Source organism: Rhinolophus ferrumequinum, chromosome 2, assembly GCF_004115265.2.
Source record: "Rhinolophus ferrumequinum isolate MPI-CBG mRhiFer1 chromosome 2, mRhiFer1_v1.p, whole genome shotgun sequence".
In the NCBI taxonomy this organism is placed as follows: domain Eukaryota; kingdom Metazoa; phylum Chordata; class Mammalia; order Chiroptera; family Rhinolophidae; genus Rhinolophus; species Rhinolophus ferrumequinum.
Window position 1 is genome coordinate 71,940,575 of NC_046285.1, and position 26,944 is coordinate 71,967,518.

Genomic DNA, 26,944 nt, shown 5'->3' on the forward strand with positions numbered 1-26,944 from the left:
GAACAAAGGTGTCAAAACCATTCAAGGGAAGGATAGTTTTCAACAACAAATGGTGTTAACTGGATAACCAAATGCAAAAGAATGAAATTGGAAACATTACCTTACACCATATACAAAATTAACTCAAAATGGATCAAAGAACTAAATGTAAAAGCTAAAAATATAAAACTCTTAAAAGAAAACATAGGGGGGAAAGCTTCATGACACTGAATTTGGCAATGATTTCTTGGATTTGACACCAAAAGCACAGATAACAAAAGAAAAAATAAACTGGACTTCCTCAAAATTTTAAACTTTTGTGCATCAAAGGAAACTACTAAGAGTGAAAAGATACCCACAGAATGACAAAAAAATATTTGCAAATCATGTATCTGATATGGAATTAATATCCCGAATATATAAAGAACTCCTACAAGTCAACAAAAAATGGGCAAAGGACTTGAATAGACATTTCTTCAAGAAGATACACAAATGACCAATAAGTACATGAAAAGGTGTTCAATGTCATTAGTCACGAGGGAAACGCAAATCCAACCACAATGAAATAACACTTCACATTCATTAGGATGGCTGTTTTCAATAAAATGGAAAACAAGTTTTGGCCAGGATATTAAAAAATTAGAAAACGTGTGCATTTCTGATGGGAATATAAAATGAAGTAGCTGCTATGACAAAGTTTGGTGATTCCTCAAAAAGTTAAATATAGAATTACCATGATCCAGCAATTCCACTTCTGGGTGTAGACCCAAGAATTAAAAGCAGAGACTTAAACAGGTATTTGTAAACCAATGTTCCTAGTAGCATTTTTACAATAGCTAAAATGTGCAAACAACCCAAAATGTCCATCAGCAGATGAATGGATAAACAGAATGTGGAAAATACACACACACATATAACTGCACCCTTCTGAGAGTTCGAGTCATCACACTCAGCTAACCTGCTCCTGGATTTCTGCCTTTTCAATACTATGTGATATTTATTTTAAGCTACTAAATTTTGGAATAATGTTATACAGTAATAGGTAATACCAGAGTTAGGGGGTGGGGGATAACTCTTGTTAAAGCAAGAGTCCAAGTGTCATGAAAGAGAATAATTACTAAACACCAGTATGTTCATCACCTGAAATATTGCATAAAATTTCACATTTTATAAGAAAAAAGGTTTCTCAACTCAATCACTTAGTATGTAATGAATAACAGACTTTAAAATAACAAAAGGAGAAAACGTCAATATCAAGGCACAAGTAGAGCTCACACAGGATACTAAGATGGCTTGAATCAATTTTATTGGCATTAAAAGTTTTTATTTGGAATTTAATCCACAATCTATACAATTTATTTACAAGGCATGAAAATGGAAAACAGCACAAAATACAATTGAGGTATAAGCTAAGAGCACAGTATGTCATGTTTCAATAAATATAATTCAAAATTTGTAAACTAAGTAACCAGATAGATGAGTCTTGTTTCATAGTAAAACCATATAAAATATTTATTTCACGTGAGGTAGAGGACAGTTTTGTGTATCATGTAATGCAACCAACCACAGCAATTTTAACCATAAAACTGTACATCATTGGCAAAATGTTAAAAATTGAATTATGGTCAAGGTAGTCAACAATTTGTTTCAACAGTTACAGAACAGGTATTTCATTTACTGCCTTCACAGATTCAAAACTCAGAAATGATTTAAGACTACTGTGTTGGCTTAAAATTATTAGGATAAACAAATACCTCTAACAGAATGGTTGAAAGCAAGTATATTTTATTTCTCCCCAACTATAGTTCCCGAAAAGGTGTCCTAGATTTAGCAATTCTTTTAGTAGGACTTTTTACTAGAACTACTTTAGTACGCTGTGCTTTATTTTCAAATGAGGTATCTATATTGAAGAAAAAAATCTTATAAATTTCTTTTACATTCAACTAATTTAATATACTATTTTGTTATCTGGGCTTCATTTTTAAATTTGTTTTTACATGTGATAATTTTCTAATTCAAAAACAGTAGCACTATATAAGACATTTAATTCTATTACTAAAAAAAAAAACAGGCCCCAAATTGCATTATGTAGTTTAAAGCCATTTAAAATGAAAATATTTTACAAAAAAAAAAGACTGTCCTTTTAAACAAGATGCAAGAAAGAATACCTATGTGAATTTTTCCAATAATGGAAATGTTTAAGTATTCTATACTAGAAAAAATTAAGCTGTTTAAATTATTCAGTCCCACAATGTATAATACAGCAGTAATGAATCCCTTATTGCTGACAGCTTCAATAAAAACTATTAACAAGTAGTTCCAAGCACAGAAATAGATGTACAGTATGAGCACAACTTTTCACTAATTTTTAATGTCCCATTGTGTGGATTAAATGCATAAAACAAATAAAAATGAGGATTCTGCCCTAAACAATCAAAATGTAAGTCTTTCATTGAGAAGAAAATTTTAGAAGCTGATCAAAAACCTTTAGCACCAGCTTCACAATTAATTTTAGGGAAATACCTTGAACATGTTTCATATTACTCAAGTTTCCTTATCATTTTATTTTCCTTCAAACAGAAGCCACAGATGTGCAAATGAATTAGTTGTTCTGTCATGACTTCTAAAATATATGGATAACCTGCAAATATCATTGTACTCTATTTCAACTACTTTAGTAACTGATTTTTAATTCAATATGTACAAATGATTTTATAGCTCAACTGGTAATATATTAAATATGCTATAAAATTAGTTCAAGAAGCATAATTCTCATGGACATAGAAATTCAAGCAAAAGAATATGCTTTACAAAACTAAAGCGTAAGCCAAACTTATGTTGGTCAAATCCTTTCATAGTGTTACGAGTTCCATTTGTGAAATTAGGGTGGTTTCAAGCTTCCTCAATGACAGCAGATTTTACATTTACTACCTTTATAGATTTGGTACCTTTTTCTCATAAAGTTTAGGGTGCATAAACTATCATCACCAAATTAAAGATCACCCATCACCCAGGAAGCTAATATTCTATCTTTTCTTCCTTCTAAGGATGTTCTAACACTTTTGATGAGCCGTTCCTCTAATGCAGCTTTTTAAAGTAAATATTTTTGCATTTTTCCTAAAAAGAATATTACAAAATCTGAGGCAAAATCTGCTTGCCTAAGGAATTGGCACGCAAAAACAACACCAAAACAAACTTTAAGCTAGTAATCAACACACAAAATGAGCATGCAAAGAATAGAAGAATAAGTTTATATGGTAAGATATTTTAGCAGAGGCCACTTTTAAAGTATTACAAAATCCCTATATTTTCAAGCTATGTGGTGCAATTTAACTTAAAATTACTTTTAACTAGAATAATGTAATATTTACAATTGACTAAAAAACTATTTTCAAGGAAGTTAGACAGAAACCTATGGCACATTGATTTATCTTCGGGAAAATGAAGACTATATAATTTCATGTGACAAGTTTTCATTATGTGAGGAACTAGAAAAAAAATATTTCTTCACTCAAGTGTAAATTAAGAGGATATGATAATTTAAAGGTGTTTAAGCACTGCTTAGAATTTTACAGTAACATATTTCAAAGACTAAGCAGTTTATTTTAGAAGTTTTGGGTTGAAACTTAAGTAAGCTTATCATTTATAATGTAACATAAACAAAGATTTTTAATGAATTACAAAAATAAATGAAATTATAAGGGCTTGAGTTTGTCTCCCAAAAAAAGTTTAGCTGTGACACAACTAATTCACAACTAAAATAAAACTATATCATAAAATACCTGTGATTTTACTTTCTCCAGACCTAAATAAAAGGTATTAGAGGATAAATCATTTTAACATTTGTTCCTCCTTGAGGAAACTCCAAAAATCAACAAATTTAATTGCAGGATTAATACAGTAAAGTTTAAATGGAAAACAAAATACACATTTAGATCACACTCTAGTGAAGAAATTATACTTTGGGAAGTACACAAATTCATTTAGGATACATTAGTACCATTAAGCAAACTATAAAAATAACTGGTTAAATGATAACCTACCGATTGTTGAAGTTCTATACCATTAGAGTAGCTATCGTCTATGCTGGGAACAGTATATAACCTTAACCCTAGCTGATTTATTTTAAAAATAAATTTAGCTCTTAAGTAATTTCATTCAGTACCTTATGTGAGAACATGAGAAACATTAAATTCATGGGATAAGAATGTATTAATAGTAGCTCAGGAAACGTTCTTTAAAGAAATGCATACTAAGAATTTAACCTTGTATCTTTTAAGCCAAGCAACAACTAATATGAAATTTGTCATTAAAGAATGACAGACTTTTCTGTGCAGGAAAAAATAAAAAGTGCAGAAAATCTTGCCCCTCCCCCAAACTATAGAATTCCTGTCTTCTAAAAAATATCTAAAAACCTTTTAGTAGCAGATAACTAAACTTCCCTATTAACCTTTCACACACTAACCAGTTGACTGTAAATTCCTGATTTTGATATTAAGTAGTAATTAAAATGGTCCATTCATGCTAATCTTGATAAGACTTAATATATAAACATACAGAAGCCCAACATAACCTTCAAGACATTTAATATTTTACAATTTAAAGAAAAACAAATCCACAAAGGAAAACAAATCCATTATATAAATTTCAGTAAGACCCATAACTACATATAAAAACTGTAGAGGAAGATTATGGATTGTATAGAAGCTGATGTACATTAATGATACCAGTTTTTCTCAAAAACATTAACATTTCACACCACTATTAACAACATAAACAAAAGTTCAGGAATTTTACATTTTATTCCCTCTCCTGAAGTTGCTGCATTTAAAAAAATAAAAAAAAAAAAAAAACCCTAAATATAACCACATTTCAACCAAAAAACAAATTACAACTGCTTCTTGTGTTTAGCAGCAGGATTACAATAAAGCATATTATTCTTCCCCAGTATGCTCATGGGGTGTGCTATAACCTCATCAATGAAATTCCTCTCCTGACAAAATGTTTTTTAGGAGACATTAAAAAGAAGAGAACTGATGGAAATTCATTCCAGGATATGAACAAAATAAAAGCAAAATTTTGTATATAGTAATCATAGTGTATCAACTTAGAAAGGAGATTGTGTTAATAAAAAAATGGAGATGCAACCCCTTGAGTAGCTCTATATATCTGAAATATGATGTCATCATTGTATCTAAAATTGAGTCTGAAATATGGATAACAAAATTGACCACAACTACTTTCCATCACACAAAGCAGCTTTTAAAAAGTATACAACTGTTAAACTTGCATTAGAAATATAAGCAGATTATCTAATAGTTCAAACCATAGAGTACTGTCACTAAGCTGGTTGGAAAAAAGTACAAAGAAACATACATATTCATTCACTCGGAAAATGTAAGAATTTATGTACTAATATATAATCTGTTCACTTTCTGTGATCTACAAATGGATAGAACGCCTAGTTATCTTCATGCAGGTAAGCTGTTCAGAATTCAATTAGCAAAGCAAACAAACAAACAAAAATAAACTCTGTTGGGGATAACACAGATGAATCTCTTTAAAGGTTTCTATTCTTTAGCAGTCTTTGATTTCAAAATTTGCAGTTTTAGCTCTTTTATCATCATCTCTAACTTCTGTCTTGCCTCTCGTTCTTGTCTGAGTTCATCTTGGAGTTCTTGCCTATCAGCCTCAGCATGGTCCAATCTCTGTCTGAGTTCTGCCAACTGTGTGATTTAAAAGACTGTGTCAGTTTTCAGTCAGTTTTGTGTTTCCATTTAATCAATTGGCAAAGATCATCTACCTTCCAATTAATCTTTACAAAGTGAACTATTTCATGCACACTACAATCTCTTGAATATCTAATACTATTAATCTGTTTTTGACATGACGACGAATTGAGGAAAACAAAGCGCCAAGAGAACGGAACCCCTGGAGCACTTTCATCATGCCCTGTGCTTTAGCATACATACCTCTCCATCATCCCAGCCTGCTCATGTTAAGTGTTATTTGCTCACCTGCCCCAAGTTGTAACCTACTTCCTATTCATTTTTGCTCCAGTGTGTTTGAACATAGTGGACAACAGTTCATGTTTGTTAATTTGTTGGTTTGAAAGCCAATATACTACATTAAAATAATATAACACTTGATATTCAGATAGCTAGAGATTAGCAATCTGGGCAACTAAACTACAGAAACCCACCAAAAGTTTAAAGTAATAAAGCAATCCAAGTCAAAAAACCATCTTGGCTGAAAGGACAACATTATATATAAACTGAGTAGTTCTTACCTGTGTCGCATATTCAGCCTCTTTGTCTTTTTCTAAATTTGAGTCACAGGTACATTTTTGCTTCATTACCTGCTCTAATTTTTTCTCTAAGTCTTTCTGCTCAACATAAAATTCTTCCATTCTTTGAGCATGTTCATTCTGCAAAGATTCGAGCTCTTTCTGTAAATTCAGCTGTTCTTCAGTGAGTTCCTTCATAGCTTTTGAACTACTCAACATTTCAACTTCCTACAATATAAAGAATCACAATACAATTTTTACTTTATTTCCATCATGATAAAAATTTTAATTCAGGAAAAAGTAGGACATACAATATCTAAAAGTCCACTATCATATCAGTTCTATGTAGAAGTAATTATCTGGAAAAACTATTTTCTCTAAAAATTTAAAAGTATACTAAAATTGCTTCTGAGTGTAAAACTGAAATCTTAAATACATTTGCAGCATCTCATTTTGACTTTTCTTAAGAATGTGCAAAAGTATCTTTTCATAATGGGCTATTACTTAGATAATAATTTTACCAGCTGAAGCTGTTGTTTCTTCTGCAAAATTGAGTTCAATTTTTCCTGTTGTTTTACATAAGTTCTCATTACTTCTTCCATGATTTTTCCCTTATCATCCTCACAAACGACATCTTTGACAAAAAGTGGAGATGAAGCTGCAGCATCATGGTCAATTCCCACCTTGTTTGTGTCTCTGACTAAATTGCAAGTGGCAGACTCGGGTTTCTTTTTACTTATAGAATTATTTGAAATTGATGGATCTGTAAGAGGCATAAATGAAATAACAACATATGAATATCACTGTTAAAAAGTCACCCGAACAGTCCATAAATGAAATTAACAATTCTATTTACAAATGAAATAAAAAAGAATAAAATACTTAGGAATAAATTTAACAAAAGCAGTACAACACTTAAAACAATGAAAACTACAAAATATCACTGAAAGAAATTAAAGCCCTAAATAAATGGAAAGACATCATCTCACGTTCATGAACTAGAAGACTTAAACACTCCAGGGAGCTCTCCTCCTTCCTACCATGTGAGGACCCAGTGAGGGATCGCTATCTATGAACCAGGAAGCAGGTCCTTGCCAAACACCAAACCTACAGATGCCCTGACCTTTGACTTCCTAGCCACCAGAACTGTGACAAATAACTGTTTGTAGTATAAGCCACTCAGTCTGTAGTAGTTTTGTCATAGCAGCCCAAAGGGACTAAGATAGCTGGCGATACTCACCAAATTAATCTACTTTTTCCAATAAAATAATTATCAAAATCCTAGCTGGTTTTGTGGCAGAAATTGACAGGCTGATTCTAAAATTCATATGGAAATACAAGGAATCCAAAATAGCTAAACAATCTGAAAAGGAGTAACAGAGTTCAGGACTCACAATCCCCAATTTCAAAGCTTATTACAAAGTTACAGAAATCAAGACTGTGTGTAGTCCTGGCATAAGGATTAAGTCCAGAAATAAACCCATACTTTTATGGACAACAGGTTTTCAACAAAGGCACCAAGACAATTCAGTCAGGAGAGAACAGTCTTTTCAATAGTGTTGAGATAACTATATCCACATACAAAGAATGAAGTTGAACCTGGTACCATATATAAAAATCAGATCCAAATACATAAAAGACATAAATGTAAGAGCTAAAACTCTTGAATGCAAATCTTTGTGATCTTGGCTTCTTAGATATGACATATAAAGTGAGCAACCAAAGAAAAAAACAAATTGGGGGGCAGCCAGTTAGCTCAGTTGGTTAGAGTGCAGAGCTGTTAACAAGGTTGTCGGTTCGATCCCCACATGGGCCACTAAGAGCTGTGCCCTCCACAACCAGATTGAAACAACTACTTGACTTGGAGCTGATGGGATGTGGAAAAACACTTAAAATAAATAAAAGTTTTAAGAAAAATTTCTCTCTTTAAAAAACAAAATTGTACTTCATCAAAATTTAAAACTTTTGTGCTTCGAAGGACAGTAACAGGAAAGTGAAAAGACAACTGGCAAAATGACAAATGATAAGGGAAGGATCTAGTATCCAGTATATATAAAGAACTCTTACAACTCAATAGTAAAGAGACAACACAATTTTAAAATAGGCAAAGGGCCTAAATAGATATTTCTCCACAGAAGATTTGCAATATCCAATAAAAACATGAAAAGACACTCAATATCATTAGTCATTGGAGAACTGCAAATCAAAACCATAAAATACCACTTCACAACCAGTAGGATGGATATAATCAAGAGAGACAACAACAAGAGTTGGCAAAGATGCAGAAATTGGAACCCTCCTAAGCTGCTGGTGGGAACGAAAACGGTGCAGCTGCTTTGAAAAAACAGTTTGGCAATCTATGTTAAACACCAAGTTACCACATGAACCAACAATTCCACTCCTAAATATATACCCAAGAGAAATGAAAACATATGTCCACATTAAAACTTTTGTATAAGTGTCCACAACAGCCAAAAACTGGACACAATCCAAATGTCCATCAGTTGATGAATGAACAAAATGTGGTGTATGTTCATCCACACAACAGAACATTATTAAGCCATCAAAAGGAAAGAAGTACGAATACATGCTACAACATGAACCGAGAAATATGCTTAGTGAAAAAAGTCAGACATAAGGCCACATATTGTATTATTCCTTTTATACAAAATGTCCAGGAAAGGTAAATCCACAAAGACAGAAAATAGATTAGTGGTTGACAGAGGTGGGGGAAAGGGGAGAACAGAGAGTAACTTCTAATGGAATACAGGGTTTCTTTTGGGGGGATGAAAATGTTCTGAAATTAAGTATTTGTGATCATTGTACAACTTTGTGAATTTACTAAAAGTCACTGAATTGTACATATTTTAAGGTAAATGAATTATAACATTTTTTTTAAAAGTCACTAGAATTAGTTTGGGAAATAAAATATAATGCAAATAGTACATTAGTAATTATTTACCATATTTAAATCCAAAGAAAACGGAGTTTTAAAATTCTCAAAATTAAAGTACAGAAAACCACTCAAGAATCTCAATTATTTATAAAAACAGTTTAATCACTAGAAGACTCTTCAACTCTTCCCAGAAAGCTGAAATAGCTGTCACACTTGCCTCAGCTGTAAGCAGAGTTCTGCTGCTACGTGAAGGGTAACACAGGCAGCACTTAAGGGAATATACTTGTTTGGTCCACAGTATTATAAAAGGCACTGTAACTAGGCAGCTTTTTTTTTTTTAGATGTCCAGTCGGCATTCTGCATGTTTGCCATCTGTCTGGCTCCCACAGCTATGAATTTTCAATCCTTCCTTATTCCATGACTAAGTTTCCTTGAGTCCTATACCTAAGTACTATTACATATACTTCTTAGCATTATTAGTTAAATGGTTTCTCAGTTCACAGCAAACTAGAAAGAATAATAAGGATTTCTAAAGAAATCTGACAGGAAAGAAAAGGCAGGAAGGTGAAAAAATGCTCAGACAAAAATCACTTGCAATGTGAAGCCATATAGCCCATACATCCATCTCATTAGCCTCTATAGCCATCCTAGGAAAGTACAGCAATGGAGGTTCTTACAGTCACTCAGAGTTTTGAAAGGTGGAATTTTTTAGAAAAGCTTCAATTACCTGAAAAGTTCTCTTAAACAGAAATCCTCTTTGAAAATTATGGATAAATGTGTTTATTAGATATTTTATTTTAAAAAGATAATTTCTGAATACTTACCTAAATGGCTACATAATTCTCTACTGGTTTTTAAATCCATTTTCTCCTGTTCCTCCAGTGAGACATCTGGATAAGATACTGTTTTCTGATGTTTCCCACTCCTGTGAGGCTTCTCTGACTGTCTTGGTATGGATCTACTTGTCTCTGTCTTTGTGACCTCTTTAGACTGGGATACAGCAGATGTAAGGGACACATTTGGGGCAACCACTTTATCACACATGTATAAGTAGTAGCTGAAAACAAAGAAAGACATAATAAGACACACATTACATTTAGGTAAAAAGCAAAATGTATTTCTATGGTTAAATAATTTTTATACCAAAACAGACAACATAACGACTCAGAAAATAAGAGTCACAGAAAAAAATTCTTGAAAAAGTCAGTACTTTAGGCAATTAGAGCAAAATTATGAGAGATTTTTGCTATTTTTGCAAACAGTAATTTCTAAGCACTAAAAAGATACTCACTGGGAAAATCACAGTCTCTTCTCCTTCCTTCAAAACCACCTGAGAACTAAAATCATGAAGCACTTTACAGAGCTGTTTAACAGCTTTAAGTAGGTAGGTTTCTGCCAGAAGGAAAACAGACTATATGCTACTTTGGAGGACTCGTCCTGCCTACCACCCTCCAAAGCAAGGCATCCTTGCTGTTGTGGTGAGGCCACACTGCATAGCCATGGCCTTGGTCACCACAGGCCCAGGGAGAGCGCCCAGGGCCCTTCCTGCTTACACAGCTCAAGAAGAACATAGGCTCTGAATGCTGTCCAGCCACTTGCACAGTGCTCCTTGTATCAAACTCCACAGAGCAAGCTTCCGAAAATATTTTAGTACTTCCTATGTATTTCATAAAACAGCGATAATAAATCGTGCAAAACTAAGATCAAAGGGATATCTACCAATTTTGTTCCAAGTTCACAGAAAATTGTTCAGTAGATTATCTCAGAGATTCATGGAATAGATATGAGCTAGATATTCAAGTACCATATATTAACTATAATCTGCATAACCTTCAGCCAAAAGATGCAACCATTTAACTGATATAACACTTTATCCACTAAATCCTAAATACTCTCTTCTTACATCTCATTTTCTTTGTACAAGACACATCTATTTTGTTCCTCTTTACAAATCACATAAATTCTGAAGATGAAAACTCAATAATAGTCTGCTAAGAAAACTGACAGGTTTACTATTGCTCGAACACTTACTTCAAATCCAATAGGAATGTAGGAACTGTGCAAATGTAAGTAAGACTGAGATTCCTCATCACCATGCTTGGGGGGAATACATATTTACAGTAACAGATAAAAAGTTAGGACTGAATAAGTAAGTTTATAATCCAAGACGCATCTTTATTGAAAATATGGGGCCGGCCAGTGGCTTTAGCAGTTGGAGCTCCGTGCTCCTAACTCCGAAGGCCACCGGTTCGATTCCCACATGGGCCAGTGGGCTCTCAACCACAAGGTTGCTGGTTCGACTCCCGCAAGGGATGGTGGGCTGCGCCCCCTGCAACTAGCAACGGCAACTGGACCTGGAGCTGAGCTGCGCCCTCCACAACTAAGACTGAAAGGACAACAACTTGAAGCTGAACGGCACCCTCCACAACTAAGATTAAAAGGACAACAACTTGACTTGGAAAAAAGTCCTGGAAGTACACACTCTTCCCCAATAAAGTCCTTCCCCAATAATATTCCCCTTCCCCAATTAAAATATATATATATATATATATATATATATATATATATATATATATGAAAACGACTTTGAGGAGTATGGTTACTATGATAGCTTCTAAATTTCAAAAAGACTTCTTTCTAAAATATCAAAGTTGCACACCAAACTCCTGAAGAGTTGGTTTACCTCTTGAAAGGAAGTAAAGAAATGAAAAAAAAATTTTTCATTTTTTACTTCAAGGCAAAAAAGAAATGACTGGTTTCTAGGGAAAAAACATAGAAACACAGAAAAAGTTACCTTAAATATTCAACACAGTTAACAACTGATTTCATTGATTAATAAGAAAGCCTAAAGCTAAATAATGAAGTTCCAGGGCCTAGTATAGTACCTGACATACAGATGTTCGTTGAATGAATGAATGAACAAACGAACGAACTAACAAGTTAATATCCACTCACCTGGGGTGTAAAAATGAATGTGTCTGAGAGACATGGTCACTTTCCTGCTTTATAACAGGATACCATGATGGTAATTCCATTCCTGATGGTGTATCTATCTGTAGAAAAATGTAGAAGGAAAAAGTTTATTGAGAGAAGATGTGATGATGGTTAAAATTTTAATGCGTCCATTTGACAGCGCCATAGGGTATCTCTGGAAAACCCTGACAGAGTTACATTAATTTAAAATTCATCATCTAATAAGGCAGTCTTTCCTTAAAGTACCATGTGTAGTCACTGGAAACTCAAAGACTATTACATGAACTATCCCCATCACAAGAACAGTTTCAGTATTCATGTTAACATGGATTAACCAGAAATGATTTCATCCAATTTCATACTTATGGAATCTGTTTTTAAAATCCATTTTAAATAATAGCACTCTGCAAATGTACAGCATTGGTTGAGTTCTGATTCTTCTTCATTCTGCTATGATCAGCTAGAATACACCCCATCCATACAGTATTTGTTAGAGTATTAGATAACACTAATATACTTTGCCAAACAAAATGTGAAACCTCTTTGCTAACATTTATCAGTAAACCATGTTTCCTCATAAGCTGTACCTGTAAATAAAGGAAAGGAGAAAGTACCCAGCCACTTAATGAGCATCTACTGATAAGAACTTTATACAACCTGCTTAAATTCTAACAAATACCTCATTATGTAGATAGCATTATCTCTATTGTACAAATAGAAAACTGAGGTTCAGAAACAGAGAAAAAAAAGAATAACCTGTCACTAACTTCTCCCTTACTTTGGTCTACTTTATACTTTGTTACCCCTCCTCCTACACACGTATACTTCATATTATAGTAATTACCTGCTCTTTTTGGAAAAGGGTACCTTAAAAGAGGGCAATACGCAATAATGGAGGAGGGGAAAATGAGCTGAAAGGAGGCATGGTTCAGGTGGTCAACAAAGAGGAGGTTAACAGACAAACCCAGTGGAGTGAGTGAGAAGGGAATTGGGAATGAGATAAAGAAAGGATGAGACAAAAAGGAGAGCTGATATTCTTCTGACCCTGATTCCGAGAGGCTCCACTCCCTTCTGCAACTAAGTAAGGTGTATGGAGAATGACATTATTAGATAACACATAAATGCCCACTCAGGAGACAGCCACCAAATACCAAGAAATTAGGAAAACTATTTTGCCTGACGTCCTAATAATCCAGTACAGAACCAAGAAACTAAGTAAAATGGAATGGAAACATCTCCCCAGATGCTAAGCAGTTGTGATTACAGCAAAACCAATTCCTAAACTGTCCATGGTTTGATGAGGGCGATCCTGCTGATGGAGGAAACCAACGAGGACTGAAGCCACTCAGGAGCGGCCTGACAAGTGGCCCACTGCCCCAACTCGACAGGCTGAAAATAGAAAGCTTTTGGAGCACATATTACATGACTTGACCAATTAGAATAGATAATTTAAGGCCAAGTAAAAGCCACAAACAAAAATATGGCAACTTGTATTGGTAGGTGTTCGACATTTTTGTTAAGAATTACTGGGCAAGGAATTTGAAAGACTAACAAGACCACAGGGATGACAGGGAAAAGAATATTATTTCAAAAGGATTTAAGAGTTGAGTATTCAAAAACTCATAGACACAACAGTTTAGTGGTTACCAAAGGGTAAAGGGGGAGAGGGATGGAAGGAGAGGGTAAAGGGGGTCAAATATATCGTGATGGAAGGAGAAGTGACTCTGGGTGGTGAGCACACAATGTGATATGAGGATGATATATTTTAGAATTGTACACTTGAAACCTGTGTAATTTTACTAACCACTGTCACCCCAATAATTTAAAAAAAGAGTTGAGTATTCAATGAGGGCCTCTAGACTCTATATAAGAGTAAAATTTTTTTTTAAATCTCTCAATCCTGATCAAATATTCCAAAGTTCAGAATCTGAGACAAAATCAACTACTTATTAATAAAGTAAATCAATCCCTTCTTTACATAGTTTCCTAGCCTACATCTTAGGTCTACCAGTAAATTAGAAAGGGAACTCACTGCTGGCAACCAAAATACTAAATGATAGTTACCAGGTGACAGCTGACAGCCTAAAGAGGAGTTAATAATAAAATGTTGAGCTTTAATTTTACCTAATATGCTGTGCTAAGCCATAAACACATTTATAACAAATTATCCTAACTGCACGTTAAAAACAATTAAGGGGTGGCTGGATGGTTCAGTTGGGTAGAACGTAAACTCTGAACAACAGGATTGCTGGTTCAATTCCCACATGGGTCAGTGAGCTGCACCCTCCACAACTAGACTGAAGACAAGCAGATGCTGGTGGGGCAGCCAGATGGCTCAGTTGGTTAGAGCGCCAGCTCTTAACAACAAGGTTGCCAGTTCAATTCCCGCATGGGATGGTGGGCTGTGCCCCCTACAACTAAAGACTGAAAACAGCAACTGGACCTGGAGCTGAGCTGCGCCCTCCACGACTAGATTGAAGGACAACAACTTGGAGCCGATGGGCCCTGGAAAAAACACACTGTTCGCCAACATTCCCCAATTTAAAAAAAAAAAAAAAAAAAAACTGCTAAAAAAATAATAATAATTAAGAAAAGAACACATTATACAACAGAACATTCACAGGCATGCCTTCATCTATTCTGCATTTGTGTCAACATACAAGTTAGGTCTTCAAAAGAACAATATAATTAAATGGGACAGCAGTGCCATTTTATTGGTCAGGAATAAAAATTAAGATACCAAGAGATGAGAACATCTATTGCCTTTTATCTTACCTTTCAATATGGGAATAATTTATTCCCTTTGTGTATTTAAACATTAAAATACATTCCATGACTTGGCAAAGCAGAGCAGTAGATCACTTAGTAGCTTAAGTTAGAGCCTTTAACATTTTTAAACGCTTTTATCACCCAACTTCCCCACCATTTCTACCACAAAATGAATAGATGAAATCCTCAACTGAAACACCTAAGAAAAATTTCAGACATTATTTCATTCTGAAGGTTCTTTCTCTAAGTCATAAAACAACAGTGTTTATGAAAGAAAAATACAAACAATCCCAAAATGTATGGAAGAGGTAATTTTAAATAAGTAAAACTTAGGGATTGTTTTATGAAAATGTCTGTAAATTTCATCTTACTGTGTTATGTATACATAACCTCTTGATAATCAGATTTCCTAATAAAGAACTGTTGTGTTTTGGTAGTATAATACTTACTAGTCTAACAATGAAATAATTTAGAGAACTTGATTTCATTTATAAAAAAACCAATAAGCATTTTTGTCACCACTTCCTAGATATACAAAAGCAATCTCACCCACTCAGCACTGTTCATACACAAACATTCCATTTGTATTAAAAAAAAAAAAAAAAAAAAAAAAAAAACCTTTAAATTCCTAGACTAATTTCAGTAATAAACTTTGCTTTTAGGTGGCACTCGTTTTTAGTTACAGTAACAGATTAATATTTATGGCCTTTAATTAAGTTGGAAAGGCAAACATTGATGAACTAAAGAAATCAAGACGATGCTTCAAAATATTGGTGGGATTTCCAAAATCACCCCAAAATAAGAAAACTTTTTAAAATGTTAAAAAGTTTATTTTAAAAATATAAAAGATTATACATTTTGGTGTCCATGAGACAGTACGCATAAGAAAGAATAATCAGTTGCTAAATTTAAGTCTATCCTAATGGTGTTATTAAACAAGAATTTAAATGTAATGAGTATTAAATATACATAACATTATAACATAAATCACTAACAACCTTACTAAACACATGACTAAACAGTAGTTAATCAACAACTATGTATAAAGTAAATATACCTGTCAGAATCTTTTTACTGAGTATAGTAGTAAGATATTCAAGTAGTCAATAAATGATTTCAGAAGAACACAAGACACCCTACCAAACAGCTGCCAACAACTCTTACTGAAAGAAATTGAATCTCTCAGTATAGGATCAGGTTTCCTCAGTACTTCCAACATGTTATGAATGAGTGTGTTTCAACAACTGAAACAGGAATAGTGTTACAAGGTAGCAAATAGCTACTTAAGGGATTTTAAGGCTTAGTCTTGAGCCTCATTTCATTGTAATTATTAGAATATATCAACCTAAGGCAAAACTGGAACAATCTGATCTAAGCATCTCCACTAACTCATCAAAGACAGATCTTCAGGAGCTACAGCAATGTCTGCTGTTCCCCCACTCTGAAAGATCATACCACCTACCGCACAAAGCCAATTTTACATTTGAAGTGCTTAAAATGCTCACAGGAAAAGTAAAGGCTACGTTCTTATAATGTGCAACTGTTGTTATCTTAAATCCTTCATGGACACAAAGCCATGTGAAGTCAGTAGTATGATATTACTCCTTTTACAACTTGAAGGAAAAGGAACAAACTGATGATAAAATCTTGTTAACTCCTGGAACTTTAAAAAATAAAATTTTTATATTGGAATTCTGTGGTGTCCAAACCTTTGAACATTGCAATTACCTGGAAATCTCCATGTCATATACATATTTCACTAAAATGTTTGTCGCCAAATTTCAATCTGTATAAATCTATGGTTTTGCTTTTTCTATCCCATTTCAGCATAGATGCTTTAAAAAAAGTATGATGTTGGCCTATTTTGGCCTTCAACTCTTGTAAATTGAATAGCAAAATGCACATTAATGTACTATGTACAATGTACGCTTTTTTACTCTATTTCACGGTTTTTTGTTTGTTTTTGCTGGTGACCCACTAAATTGATTTCATGACCCTCGGGGCCCTTTCTCAACTGGGGTTCTCAAGAGAATTAAAGCCCAAATGCCCCCAGGCATCCATTATATACAATTAATTAACTTCTCTTCTCCAAAAGCATTTAAAATGGTATTATATACCATCCTGGGGAGAAATGACAAACCGTCACTCAAATATTCTCTGTAGGGCTTCTTTCTCCTCTCATGGACCCCGGATGAGAAAGACTACATGGGTTACACTGCAATTTGAAAAACACTGCTCTAAGTGAACTGTCTTAAAATTGGTCCAAAAACACTATTATTTCAACAACTAGTCCTGTATCAGTAACACTTGCGCGTTCTATAGATGCTTTTGCACATATTTACAAAGCATTACCTATGCAAAGGAATAAATTCCCATAGTTAATCATCACTCCATTGTGAAATGAGGAGGAAATTTTTTTCTTCTTGGACTACAATGGACCTATATTGCTTTCATAATCACACCAAACTTTTTTTTTTTTTTAATTGGGGAATACTGGGGAACAGTGTGTTTCTCTAGGGCCCATCAGCTTCAAGTCGTTGCCTTCAATCTAGTTGTGGAGGGCGCAGCTCACTGGCCCATGTGGGAATCAAACGGGCAACCCTGTTGTTCAGAGCTTGTGCTCTAACCAACGGAGCCATCTGGCCGCCCACACCAAACTTTTTTAACATGGAATAAAAGCCCTAGTATTATTTACCAAAATGGTCTTTCGTAAGTCTCTTAAACTTTTATTCCTTTTTCCCGTAAGATAAACAAAATATGCACTTTTAATGCTATTTGAAATCTCAAAATAAATTCAATATCACAAATAAAAAAATCTGTACTTTAATTCTATCTTCCTCCTCAAAAATCACTGGTAAATTTATAGAACTATTAAGATTTTTCATTCAGTTATCCAAACCTTGATTAAGCATCTACCACATTCCAGATTCAGAATCTAGAAGAATTCCTGCCGTAGGGCACCTCCATCAAGTCTCTGTACGGAAAAGGGTACCAAAACAATGTATGCACATGACTTTTATTCATCTTTTGTTATCCGTATATATTGCGTATTATGATTTTAATAGTTATTTCCTTTCTTAAAATGTGTATACATTTACTTGGCACCCTCTATATTTTTGTGATCCACTTATAAGCCTAGAAATCCAAATGACTTTTAAATTAATTGTGTATCTTTCCTATTCATTCCTGTGTCTACCATGATGCTGTAATATCTTAGTTATAGGAAAAAAAAATACTTTTAAAAAGGTTTATGGTTTAATTATATATTCTTTTGGTTTTTGTCTTCTAATAAAATCCTTAAATTATTTTATTAGGTTGGTGCAAAAGTAATTGTGGTTTTTGCAATTATTTTTTAACCTTTAAAACCACAATTACTTTTGCACCAACCTAATACACTAGTTCTACCTCTTTACTTGAACAAATTGAGTTCCAGCTCCACAATCACTTTCCACTCCCAGAATTCGTCAAATGAACCCAATTCTTGATTACTTCCTTGTTCTCCCAATGGCATAAATTATCATGTATGCCTAGCTATGAGAACACTATATATTGATTCAAGACTATCCTTTTTCTTTTTTTCCTTGAAGTTTCTTATTTTCAGAACAAAAGAATAAATTTCTAGTTTTTTAATCATAAACTTTTAAAAATATATTAACATTTTTAAATGTTTTGCCATGTTTTAATGGTAAAATGAATATAAATATACACTCTGTATTTCCCAAACCATAAGGGGGCACTATTGCCAAAGCCATTCTAAAGATTTCATTGAAGTATTTGTCCTATAACATAATTCTTAACAATCTGTTTTGCACTTTCTTCTTGCACATTTCATTTCAGTAAGTAAACAAATATCCAACTAGGGTAATTACTTTGTACAAACAACTAAAAAAGAGATAAATTTGAACCTAATACTTAGTTATCTTATTTGTCTTAGAAATATCTTCACATAATTCTAGGTAAGTCAAGATGTTTGCAGAAAGGGAAAAAAAAAAATCCCCAAATACGTATTAGGAACTACTTCAATAGTTCAAAGTAGCATCCTGCATTTCAAGACTCTTCCAAAATACTTCACACTCATTCTCTCATTTGATCAGTTATCCTACTCTACAGTTTATATGCAAATTATGTTTACTGAAGATTAAACCATCACTTTTCAAAAAATTCCAAATAGTCTAATAAAAGTGTTCTTTTCCAAAAATGTATTCAGTGAAAACAAAAAAAAGATTTCAGAGTGCCTGTGACGTGCCAGGTATAGTAAACTATGTTGTGGGAAAATAGGAAAAAGATTATCTCTAAACTCGTGAAGCCAGCTATTAATTTTAGAAAGTTACACAAAAATATTCGTACCGACCTTTTATATGAGCACAAATACTTCATGTGACTCTGACTTATCCCCACTTGATCAAAATTGATACTAATAACAAAATGCAAACTATACCACTGATGTACAAATTATTATAAAATCCTCCACAATTGTTACTGGAACACATTTTGCCCCAACACTCCTCTTTGTAGTTGCCCATTCTCTCTAGTGTTATTTCCTTACTTCCAAAACAAGGAAGCGTATTTACTTCCTAAACAAAAGCATAATAGTTTAAAAGAGAGGAGAAATTTTCTGTAATTATTATTATTCCAATGACCTCTACAGAAATTATGAACATAAAGGAAAATACAAAACTAAAAATAGTGAAATATTTAATAAGCTTTAGAGGGAAAATTTTTAGTTGGTATCTTTAGGTTATCTTCGGGGGTGGGGAGCCAAAAAAATGTATACACATGACTTGTATTCATCTTTTATTATATGTATATATTGAGTTTTACATTTTTAATAGTTTCTTCTTTTCTTAAAATGTGTATACATACATTTTTTTTTGGCACCAGCTGTATTTGCATCATAGATCATTATACAGTTTTTTCCCCACTAAGCAGAATTTGAAAAAAAAAACTACCTTATTTTTCTTACTTAAGAGTAATGAAGTCTAAATATTAGAAATATAAATTTTAATTTTAAAACATATATACTTTTAAGGACATATATCATCTTTAACTTGGTGAAGACTGTCAGCCATATGCTGTAACAGTAAAGAATCACCTATAATTATCTTATCAATTGACTACAAATGGGCTTTTCTAATATGCTTGAAAATAATCTTAGGCAAATATCACCCTTCAAATTTTATTTACAAATGATCAATTTGCTTAATGACCTTTTACCATAGACAGAAATGTAAGATTCAACAAAATCAGAATTAAATCAAATAAATACCTATTGAGGATTTGGAGAAGAATCAGGAATATGATATTCTTGTATATATTTGTGCACTGTAAAATAACCACTTTTCTAGTAAAAAGCACAAAAAGCTCAAACGATATGAAGAAATAAACAATTTAATAACACCACTTTGCAAAGCAAACTAGGCACACCTAAACTCAAGTATTTTTCTTGTGGTGACCTAAGAAAGTTCAAAATACACCTTTAATTTCTACAAAGAATACAGTCAGTACTAGAGCACTGACCTTGTAACACTTACTTCTTCCATCTATAGCTAACTTTGCAAATTAAATATAGCTATTAGCTATGCCAATAGTTTGGTGATCATTACTAATATAACTACCATCCGCAGAAATAATTGACAGCTTCAACATTTCAATTGCCTGTTGAGTTTCAGGGGTTTTTTCCTAATCCAAAAACAATATTTGACTACATAAACACATAAAATTACATTAGTATTCACACTAAACAATGAGTCTTTTATATGAAGTTAATATTTAGTATATTTTCACTTAAAAAAAAATAAAAGACTGTCAACTTTTTAACATGAGCTTCCTCTGGGTCTATTTGGTTTGTCTGGCAACCAACTCACTGACTCACAGAAGATAATGAAAAACGCTCCCCAGTCAAGAGCTATCTCCTTGCCCCATTCCCAGTTAAATACCTTAGTCTATTACAAGTTAACAGAGTTTAAGAACCATTATATGAAGTGAAACTGATTTTAAAAAGTTAATGATTCTCAACATTTCAGTTTCTGCTACTAAATTTGCTTTAGGGAAAAGTAGTTAAAATTACTAGACTTCAAGTCAGAAGACCTGATTTCAACTCCTGAGTCTACCACCTACCAGTTATACAACCAGAAGCATGTGACCCATCTGAGACTGGTTTCTCATCTGAGAAACACCTTGTTCAACAGACCTTCAAAAAAAAACTACCTCACAAAGTTTTGAGGAGTGAATTTTTAAAATGTCAAGCGGCAAGCATAACAAAACCACCACTCAAGTATGTATTACATGTGAACCCAAAAAAACTCTCCTTTACGAAAGGTTTGTTTGCTGGACATTTTCTTTTGAGGAGTGAATTTTTAAAATGTCAAGTGGCAAGCATAGCAAAACCATCACTCAAGTATGTATTACATGTGAACCCAAAAAAACTCTCCTTTACTAAAGGTTCGTTTGCTGGACATTTTCTTAAGTTCCCTTAAATGGCTTAAAATTCATATACAATTGGAAACAATACTAAAAAACAATACCGAAACACTATAGCAAATACTGCAAAAAATAACAGCAGAAAGATGGAAAAAAAAATCTCACATCTTCCCCCAATAAAAAATGAATTCAAATGAATAAATTTTGAGACAATGAAAGACTATATCCAGATGAAGGATGATTTCAATTTTATCCAAACCCTAGCACCTTCAGTTTCAGTTAAGTAAATCCATCATCTTTTTTTAAAACCTTTATCATGGTTCACAGGTATTTCTTTTCATAAACAGAGCAAGAACATTAGGCAAAGTAGTTTATCCTAAAAATGCTGATGTCAGAGCAACAAAGGTTGGAGCAGTATCTGGCAAATAGTGTGCCACCTATGGCCATGTAAAGGTAGAGCCCATAAACAGCTTGAGGGAAGACATCATAAATATCAAAAGGGGCATTCCACATTTTCAGAATATAGATAATCTCTAAGCACAAGCTTCAGCATGGGAACAGTCCAGCTGTAAGCAAGTCCAGCAAGGTGAGAACTGGATTGAAGTCAACCCTGCTTCAAAATCTGTTATAACTGCACCTGAACAATATGAACTTATCTAGTAGCCACAGGCAAGGAATTTCAACAGCGGGCTGACCCTGTGGAAGCAGCAAGTAGCAAAGTACCCTGAATTAGAGTTTAACACTATCTTCATGGGGCTTCAGAAGCAAATCACTGTCTTAAAACTACACTGCATTTTGAGGGAAACTAAATTTCCCTCAAAACCTTAAGGTACCATAATAAAGCACAGGATACCAAATCTTAAGATTCTATTCTAGCCCACATTCTAATGTTGCTGTAAATAACCTTCCATCATTTCATTCATTTCTTCTGTGAAGTAGAAAGACAGAGACTATTTCAAGGAATAAAAACTAATATTGGAAAAATTAGATTTCTAAAATGAAACATGGTCAATCTTTTGTTGTACAAATCAAAAAAGTACAAAAGCTCAAGAACAATGCTTGCCACATTTCCAAACCCTTAGTGTTAGCTACTATACTGATTTTAATCAAGTAGAAAAATGTATTTAAAAACCAGACCAACAAACTGAATATTTAATAACCTAAATCTTGTCTATTATCCAGGCAAACTCTTAGAATGAAGATATTAGTTTAGCATATCAAATAATCCAGTGGGAAAAATAAGTTTAAGATCTCTTTGCTAATAGGTTTTTATGTTAATTTAACATTTAGTCTAAAACAATCTTTTATTCTGTCATTACTTTTTAATTATTCCTTTCTTTAAAAAAAAATCTTGGTCCCTAGAATCACAAATTCTTCAAATAAATCTTTCTTGTCCATTTGTGTCCAATACTCATCAAGCCTGAATACCCAAGTATATAAACAATGTCAGAAATCCTAGATGTGCCTTTGAAAAATGCTGTTTTGACTAGCTATGAAACCATTTGCAAATGGAGGTAACACCTAAGTGTAAACTACCTTAAATCCTAGGAAAACAACAGATTTAGTCATTAAAAAGCAAGATGTATGAAAGAGAATATGACTTGAAAAAGAAGTCCCCAATCCTCCACTCCTTGGCTAGATAATCTTGGGAGGGCCACTTGATCTCTGAGCCTTGTTCTCTTTATCTGTAAAATGGGAATGATCCTACTTCTCTCACTAGGTTGTTTAGAAACTCAAAGAACACACACAGGAAAGTACTTTGTAGCCCAGTGTGATACTTATTATATTGATCAGTATTTTTGGTTGTTCCATGAGCAGTAAGTTTCTCAACCCACAAGTTATATTCTAAATAAATACTTTTGATCTCAAAGTAAACCGTTACTGTTATTCCAAATTGCTATTAAAAAAAAACAAAAACAAAAAAACTTGCCTTGGATTGAGTTCTCTTTCCATTTCTCATGCTAAATTTCTCCTTCATTTCTTCTAAAACTATCTTCAGTTTCTTTTCTTCAGGTGTCCCTAAGTATTTTTGGTTCACGTGAAGATAGCAATGCCATTTGGCTGATTCAAAGCCCCAGTGGCAAGTCCTTTTGTCAGGTGACCTGTGAGAATGCATCACAAATGTCTGGGGCGCAAACATTCCACAGCACTCCAGACACTGAATACAGGGAGCATCAGGCTGGACATAAAACTGGGGTGCAAAAAGACCCTGACATTTGCCCAAGCATTCATGTTCCACTTCAAAGGCACTGCCAGTTTCCTTTAATTGAGCCAAAGAGTTTTTAGCGGGAAGTATGCTACCATTTTGAGGAAAAGTGCGTGGCCGCAATAAAGCATTACACAGTCTCTGTGCATCAGTTAATGTGATCAGCCCACAGGATGGGGCATTGAATGGAAGTATTCCCAGGACTTTTAAAATATGAAGCTGGTCTGACGTACACCTGGAACAATAGATGTACAACTCGTCGCACACTGTATTTATTTGCTGGAGTGAAAATTCTCGGAGAACAGAATTTAAGACTTGGGGCAAACAGAGTCTCTTTTCTCCTCCAACCTGAAAACAAGAAATGGACTCCCCTTCCAACACGGTCTGGGTGAGTTCTGTGGAGCTATCAGAAGGGATGAGCAGTGGACCAGGAAGAACTTGAGGAGATGGAAGAGGCAGAAATACAGTAGGCGACATGCTTTCTTGGGAATAGCGAGCAGAAAATGCTGCCGGTCCACCCAGAGAGCTCTGACTACTTAAGTGGAATTGTGCCAGAGTGTGTTTCAAACTGGGATTTAAGTGTAAAGGCTCAGGCACAGAGGTACAGCTTCGCTTGACATGCTCTCCGTCAGTTTCCATTGGCGCTTCATAGTCCTCCAGGTGTTCCTTCTTTACTGTGGGCATCTTGTTTATCATCATTTTTCCATTGGCATGTCTGTCTGTCATCATTTTTTTCACTGGAGGGCTGCCATCATCTTCCATCCCATTCATTTTTTTATTTGAGCCCTGAACCAAGGAAAATTTTGTTTGTAGGTTTTCCATTGCTAAAAACTATTATGTTAAATAAGTAAATGTGAGATTTGCATTGTTAGCTGCTTATTTGCACAAAGAAATGTATACCAATACTTATGATAGCTTACTCTCAGAGAAAATTTGAATTTCCAAAAAGAGATCTCCCTAAATTACTCAATAGACTTTGCAACTTTGTTTTGGTTCTTATACTCTAGTATAATTTCACTCCAAGTGCTATAAAATTTCTTGTCTCCAAATATAAATTTAAAGAGGCACACCTCTGAGGAAGCCTTTCTTTCTTTTTAATTCTTCAGATATGTATTAAAAGTTACCAATTCTCTCAATTCAAGATTTCCAGGTTCAATGCAATGGTTTGGTTTGGTTTTAAGCAAAACAAGTGAAAAGTTTATGCAATTACTTGTGTCATCCAAACCTAGACACAAAAACAAGTCAAAATGATGCACCCAAATTTAACTTCTGGCACCAAGGACACCAAAAAAGGAAAAAGTATCTTCTCTAAAAATGATGATCTGTCATTCTGTGTTGACAAACTGAAGGCTTGCATAAATTGTCACACCAGTAAGAAGAGCCTCTGACTCCACTTGTACTTCTATAATTAAAGGTGATTTAAAGAAAAATTGCCCAGTTATCTTCAAGGATTACGTTCATTCTTCTTTTAATTACTCTGAAAGAGAAGGGGGATGGGGGAAGAGTTACATTTGAATTTGCTCCAGAGGCCAAAGGGTCAGTTTGAAACCAGTTTCTTAATCTTAAACTGAGTTCACTTTTCCAAAGGTGACACTTGAGTGATTTCTTTAAATCTAACACCAGTTAATGAGAACTTTCATTTAAATAGAAAAACAATTCGGAGAACGGGTAAAGGGAGCAATAATACCCTCAAAAGGAAGAGGAGTACTCCAACTCAGAACCGGAAGAACCTTAAACATATCATCTCAGCCAAAACTCAGTACCAGAGGCTTCTCAGTTATGCCATTTTAACTAAAACAAGGCAATACTTCATCGCTTAACTTAAAAAAAAAAAAAACACCAATTTCCTCCCCCCAAAATATCAGATACGAATTAACATATCTACCGTATGCAATTAACTTACAAGCTTAAGTGCATTGATTCATCTAGTCAGTGTGCTCTTTTTCTGGAAGGACTGGAGATAAAAATTAACTTTCCTTTAAAAGGTTAGTGAATTTGCTTAATGGAAGCCAAAAGTTATAGCCTCCACGCCTGGGCATCTCCATCCTTGAAGAAGACTAATCCGGGACAGAAAGCACAAGGCAGACAGACCTCACAAAGAATGAAAATGGAGGAAGGAAAAAGATTCTTCTTCTACTTCTCTCCTGAGAGAAAATCCAAAAGAAAACCAATAAATAGAAAATTTTGCCTCCCAAACTCCCAGAAATTTATCTTAAAACAAATCCAAAAGATGAAGGACCAAGGCCACTAGTCAACGTACTGACTGACTCTCGCCCACCACAGGAACACCTCAGCCAACGCAAACCAAGGGAAGAGGGCAGGAGGCATGACCTAGAATGGGGGAGTCCCCCAAACCCTGAAATCCTCCGCCCACGCAAAGCCACCCACCCGTTTCAAACCCGAGGGGGAGGAGGAGGAGTGGAAGACAGGGACCCGGGACGCCTTGGGGTGTGCAAGGGACTAGTGGGAAGTGGTGGAAGTGCAGTCCCCCAACCCCCACTCGCGGTCTCAGGAAACCCCAAGTGCCATCCTACCCCGGCCCCACTGTGGAGGCCGCGGGGAGGACTGTGGAAATCCCCCGTGCACCCTCTGCCAGGGAAGTTCTCGGGTGTCACCCCAGCACCCCTAAGGCTACACCTCCGCCCGTCGGGGGCCAGAGGGAGAAGGGTCAGCGAGCGGGTGGAGCGCCGACCAACCCGGTCTAGCCCGGGGCATCCCCGCGGAGCGCAGACTCGTTGCGGGGTGACCGGGGGTGGGGGGAGGGCGGTGTTGACGGGTGTCCCAGTCTCCGGGGTCCCGACGGCTCGGGTCAAGTGCAGAGCCCTTCTCCGGCCCACGCCCACCGGCCGGAGTCAGCGAGGCAGGATCCGCCGTAGGACACCCGCCCCCGCGCCCCCCTTGGCCCCGACCCCACCCGGGACCCGCGCATCCGGACCCCCGACTCCGGCCTCCACGCCCGGGGAAGCTCGACGAGCTTTGTTAACTCCCCACTACCCCCGTCGCTGCCGTCGGGCTCCCCGGGGGCCGCGCGCCCCCTGCCTCCCGCCGCGTCCCCACAGCAAGCCAGGGCCGCACCTGTGCCCGCCGCCGCCGCCGCCGCTCGCCTGCTCCCTCGGCTGTGCCGGCGCCGCTCCGAACCCCACACACATCGCTACACACAGCCCTCTGACGTCACCGAGCCCTCGGCCCGCCCACGTCACTGCGGAGACACACGGCTTCCCGCAGACGCCGCCGCCGTCTCCGGCCGCCCGGGGGAGAGCGAGGGCGGCGGGGAGGAGGAGGGGAGGGGAACGGAGCCAGCGGCGGCACCGCGCGCGCGGGCCTGCCACCGTCGCCTCACGGCTTCCAGTTCCTCGGGAACGCGCGCGCCGTCTGGCCTATTGTGGCTCCTCAGGGCTCCCCCCGCCCCGTCGTC

The 26,944-nt window shown here is 35.5% G+C and overlaps 1 protein-coding gene across 1 annotated transcript; it reads right to left on the minus strand.

Moving 5' to 3' along the window:
* Window positions 1-1,277: 1,277 nt before the first annotated feature.
* On the minus strand, window positions 1,278-26,944 carry SKIL (SKI like proto-oncogene). The gene is made up of 7 exons (XM_033135584.1): window positions 26,605-26,944; window positions 23,254-25,006; window positions 12,117-12,214; window positions 9,986-10,218; window positions 6,787-7,028; window positions 6,269-6,493; window positions 1,278-5,705 (listed from the first exon to the last, which is right to left on the minus strand). The coding sequence occupies exons 2-7, from the start codon at window positions 24,349-24,351 to the stop codon at window positions 5,550-5,552; spliced, it is 2,052 nt and encodes a 683-aa protein (XP_032991475.1). The 5' UTR covers window positions 24,352-25,006; window positions 26,605-26,944; the 3' UTR covers window positions 1,278-5,549.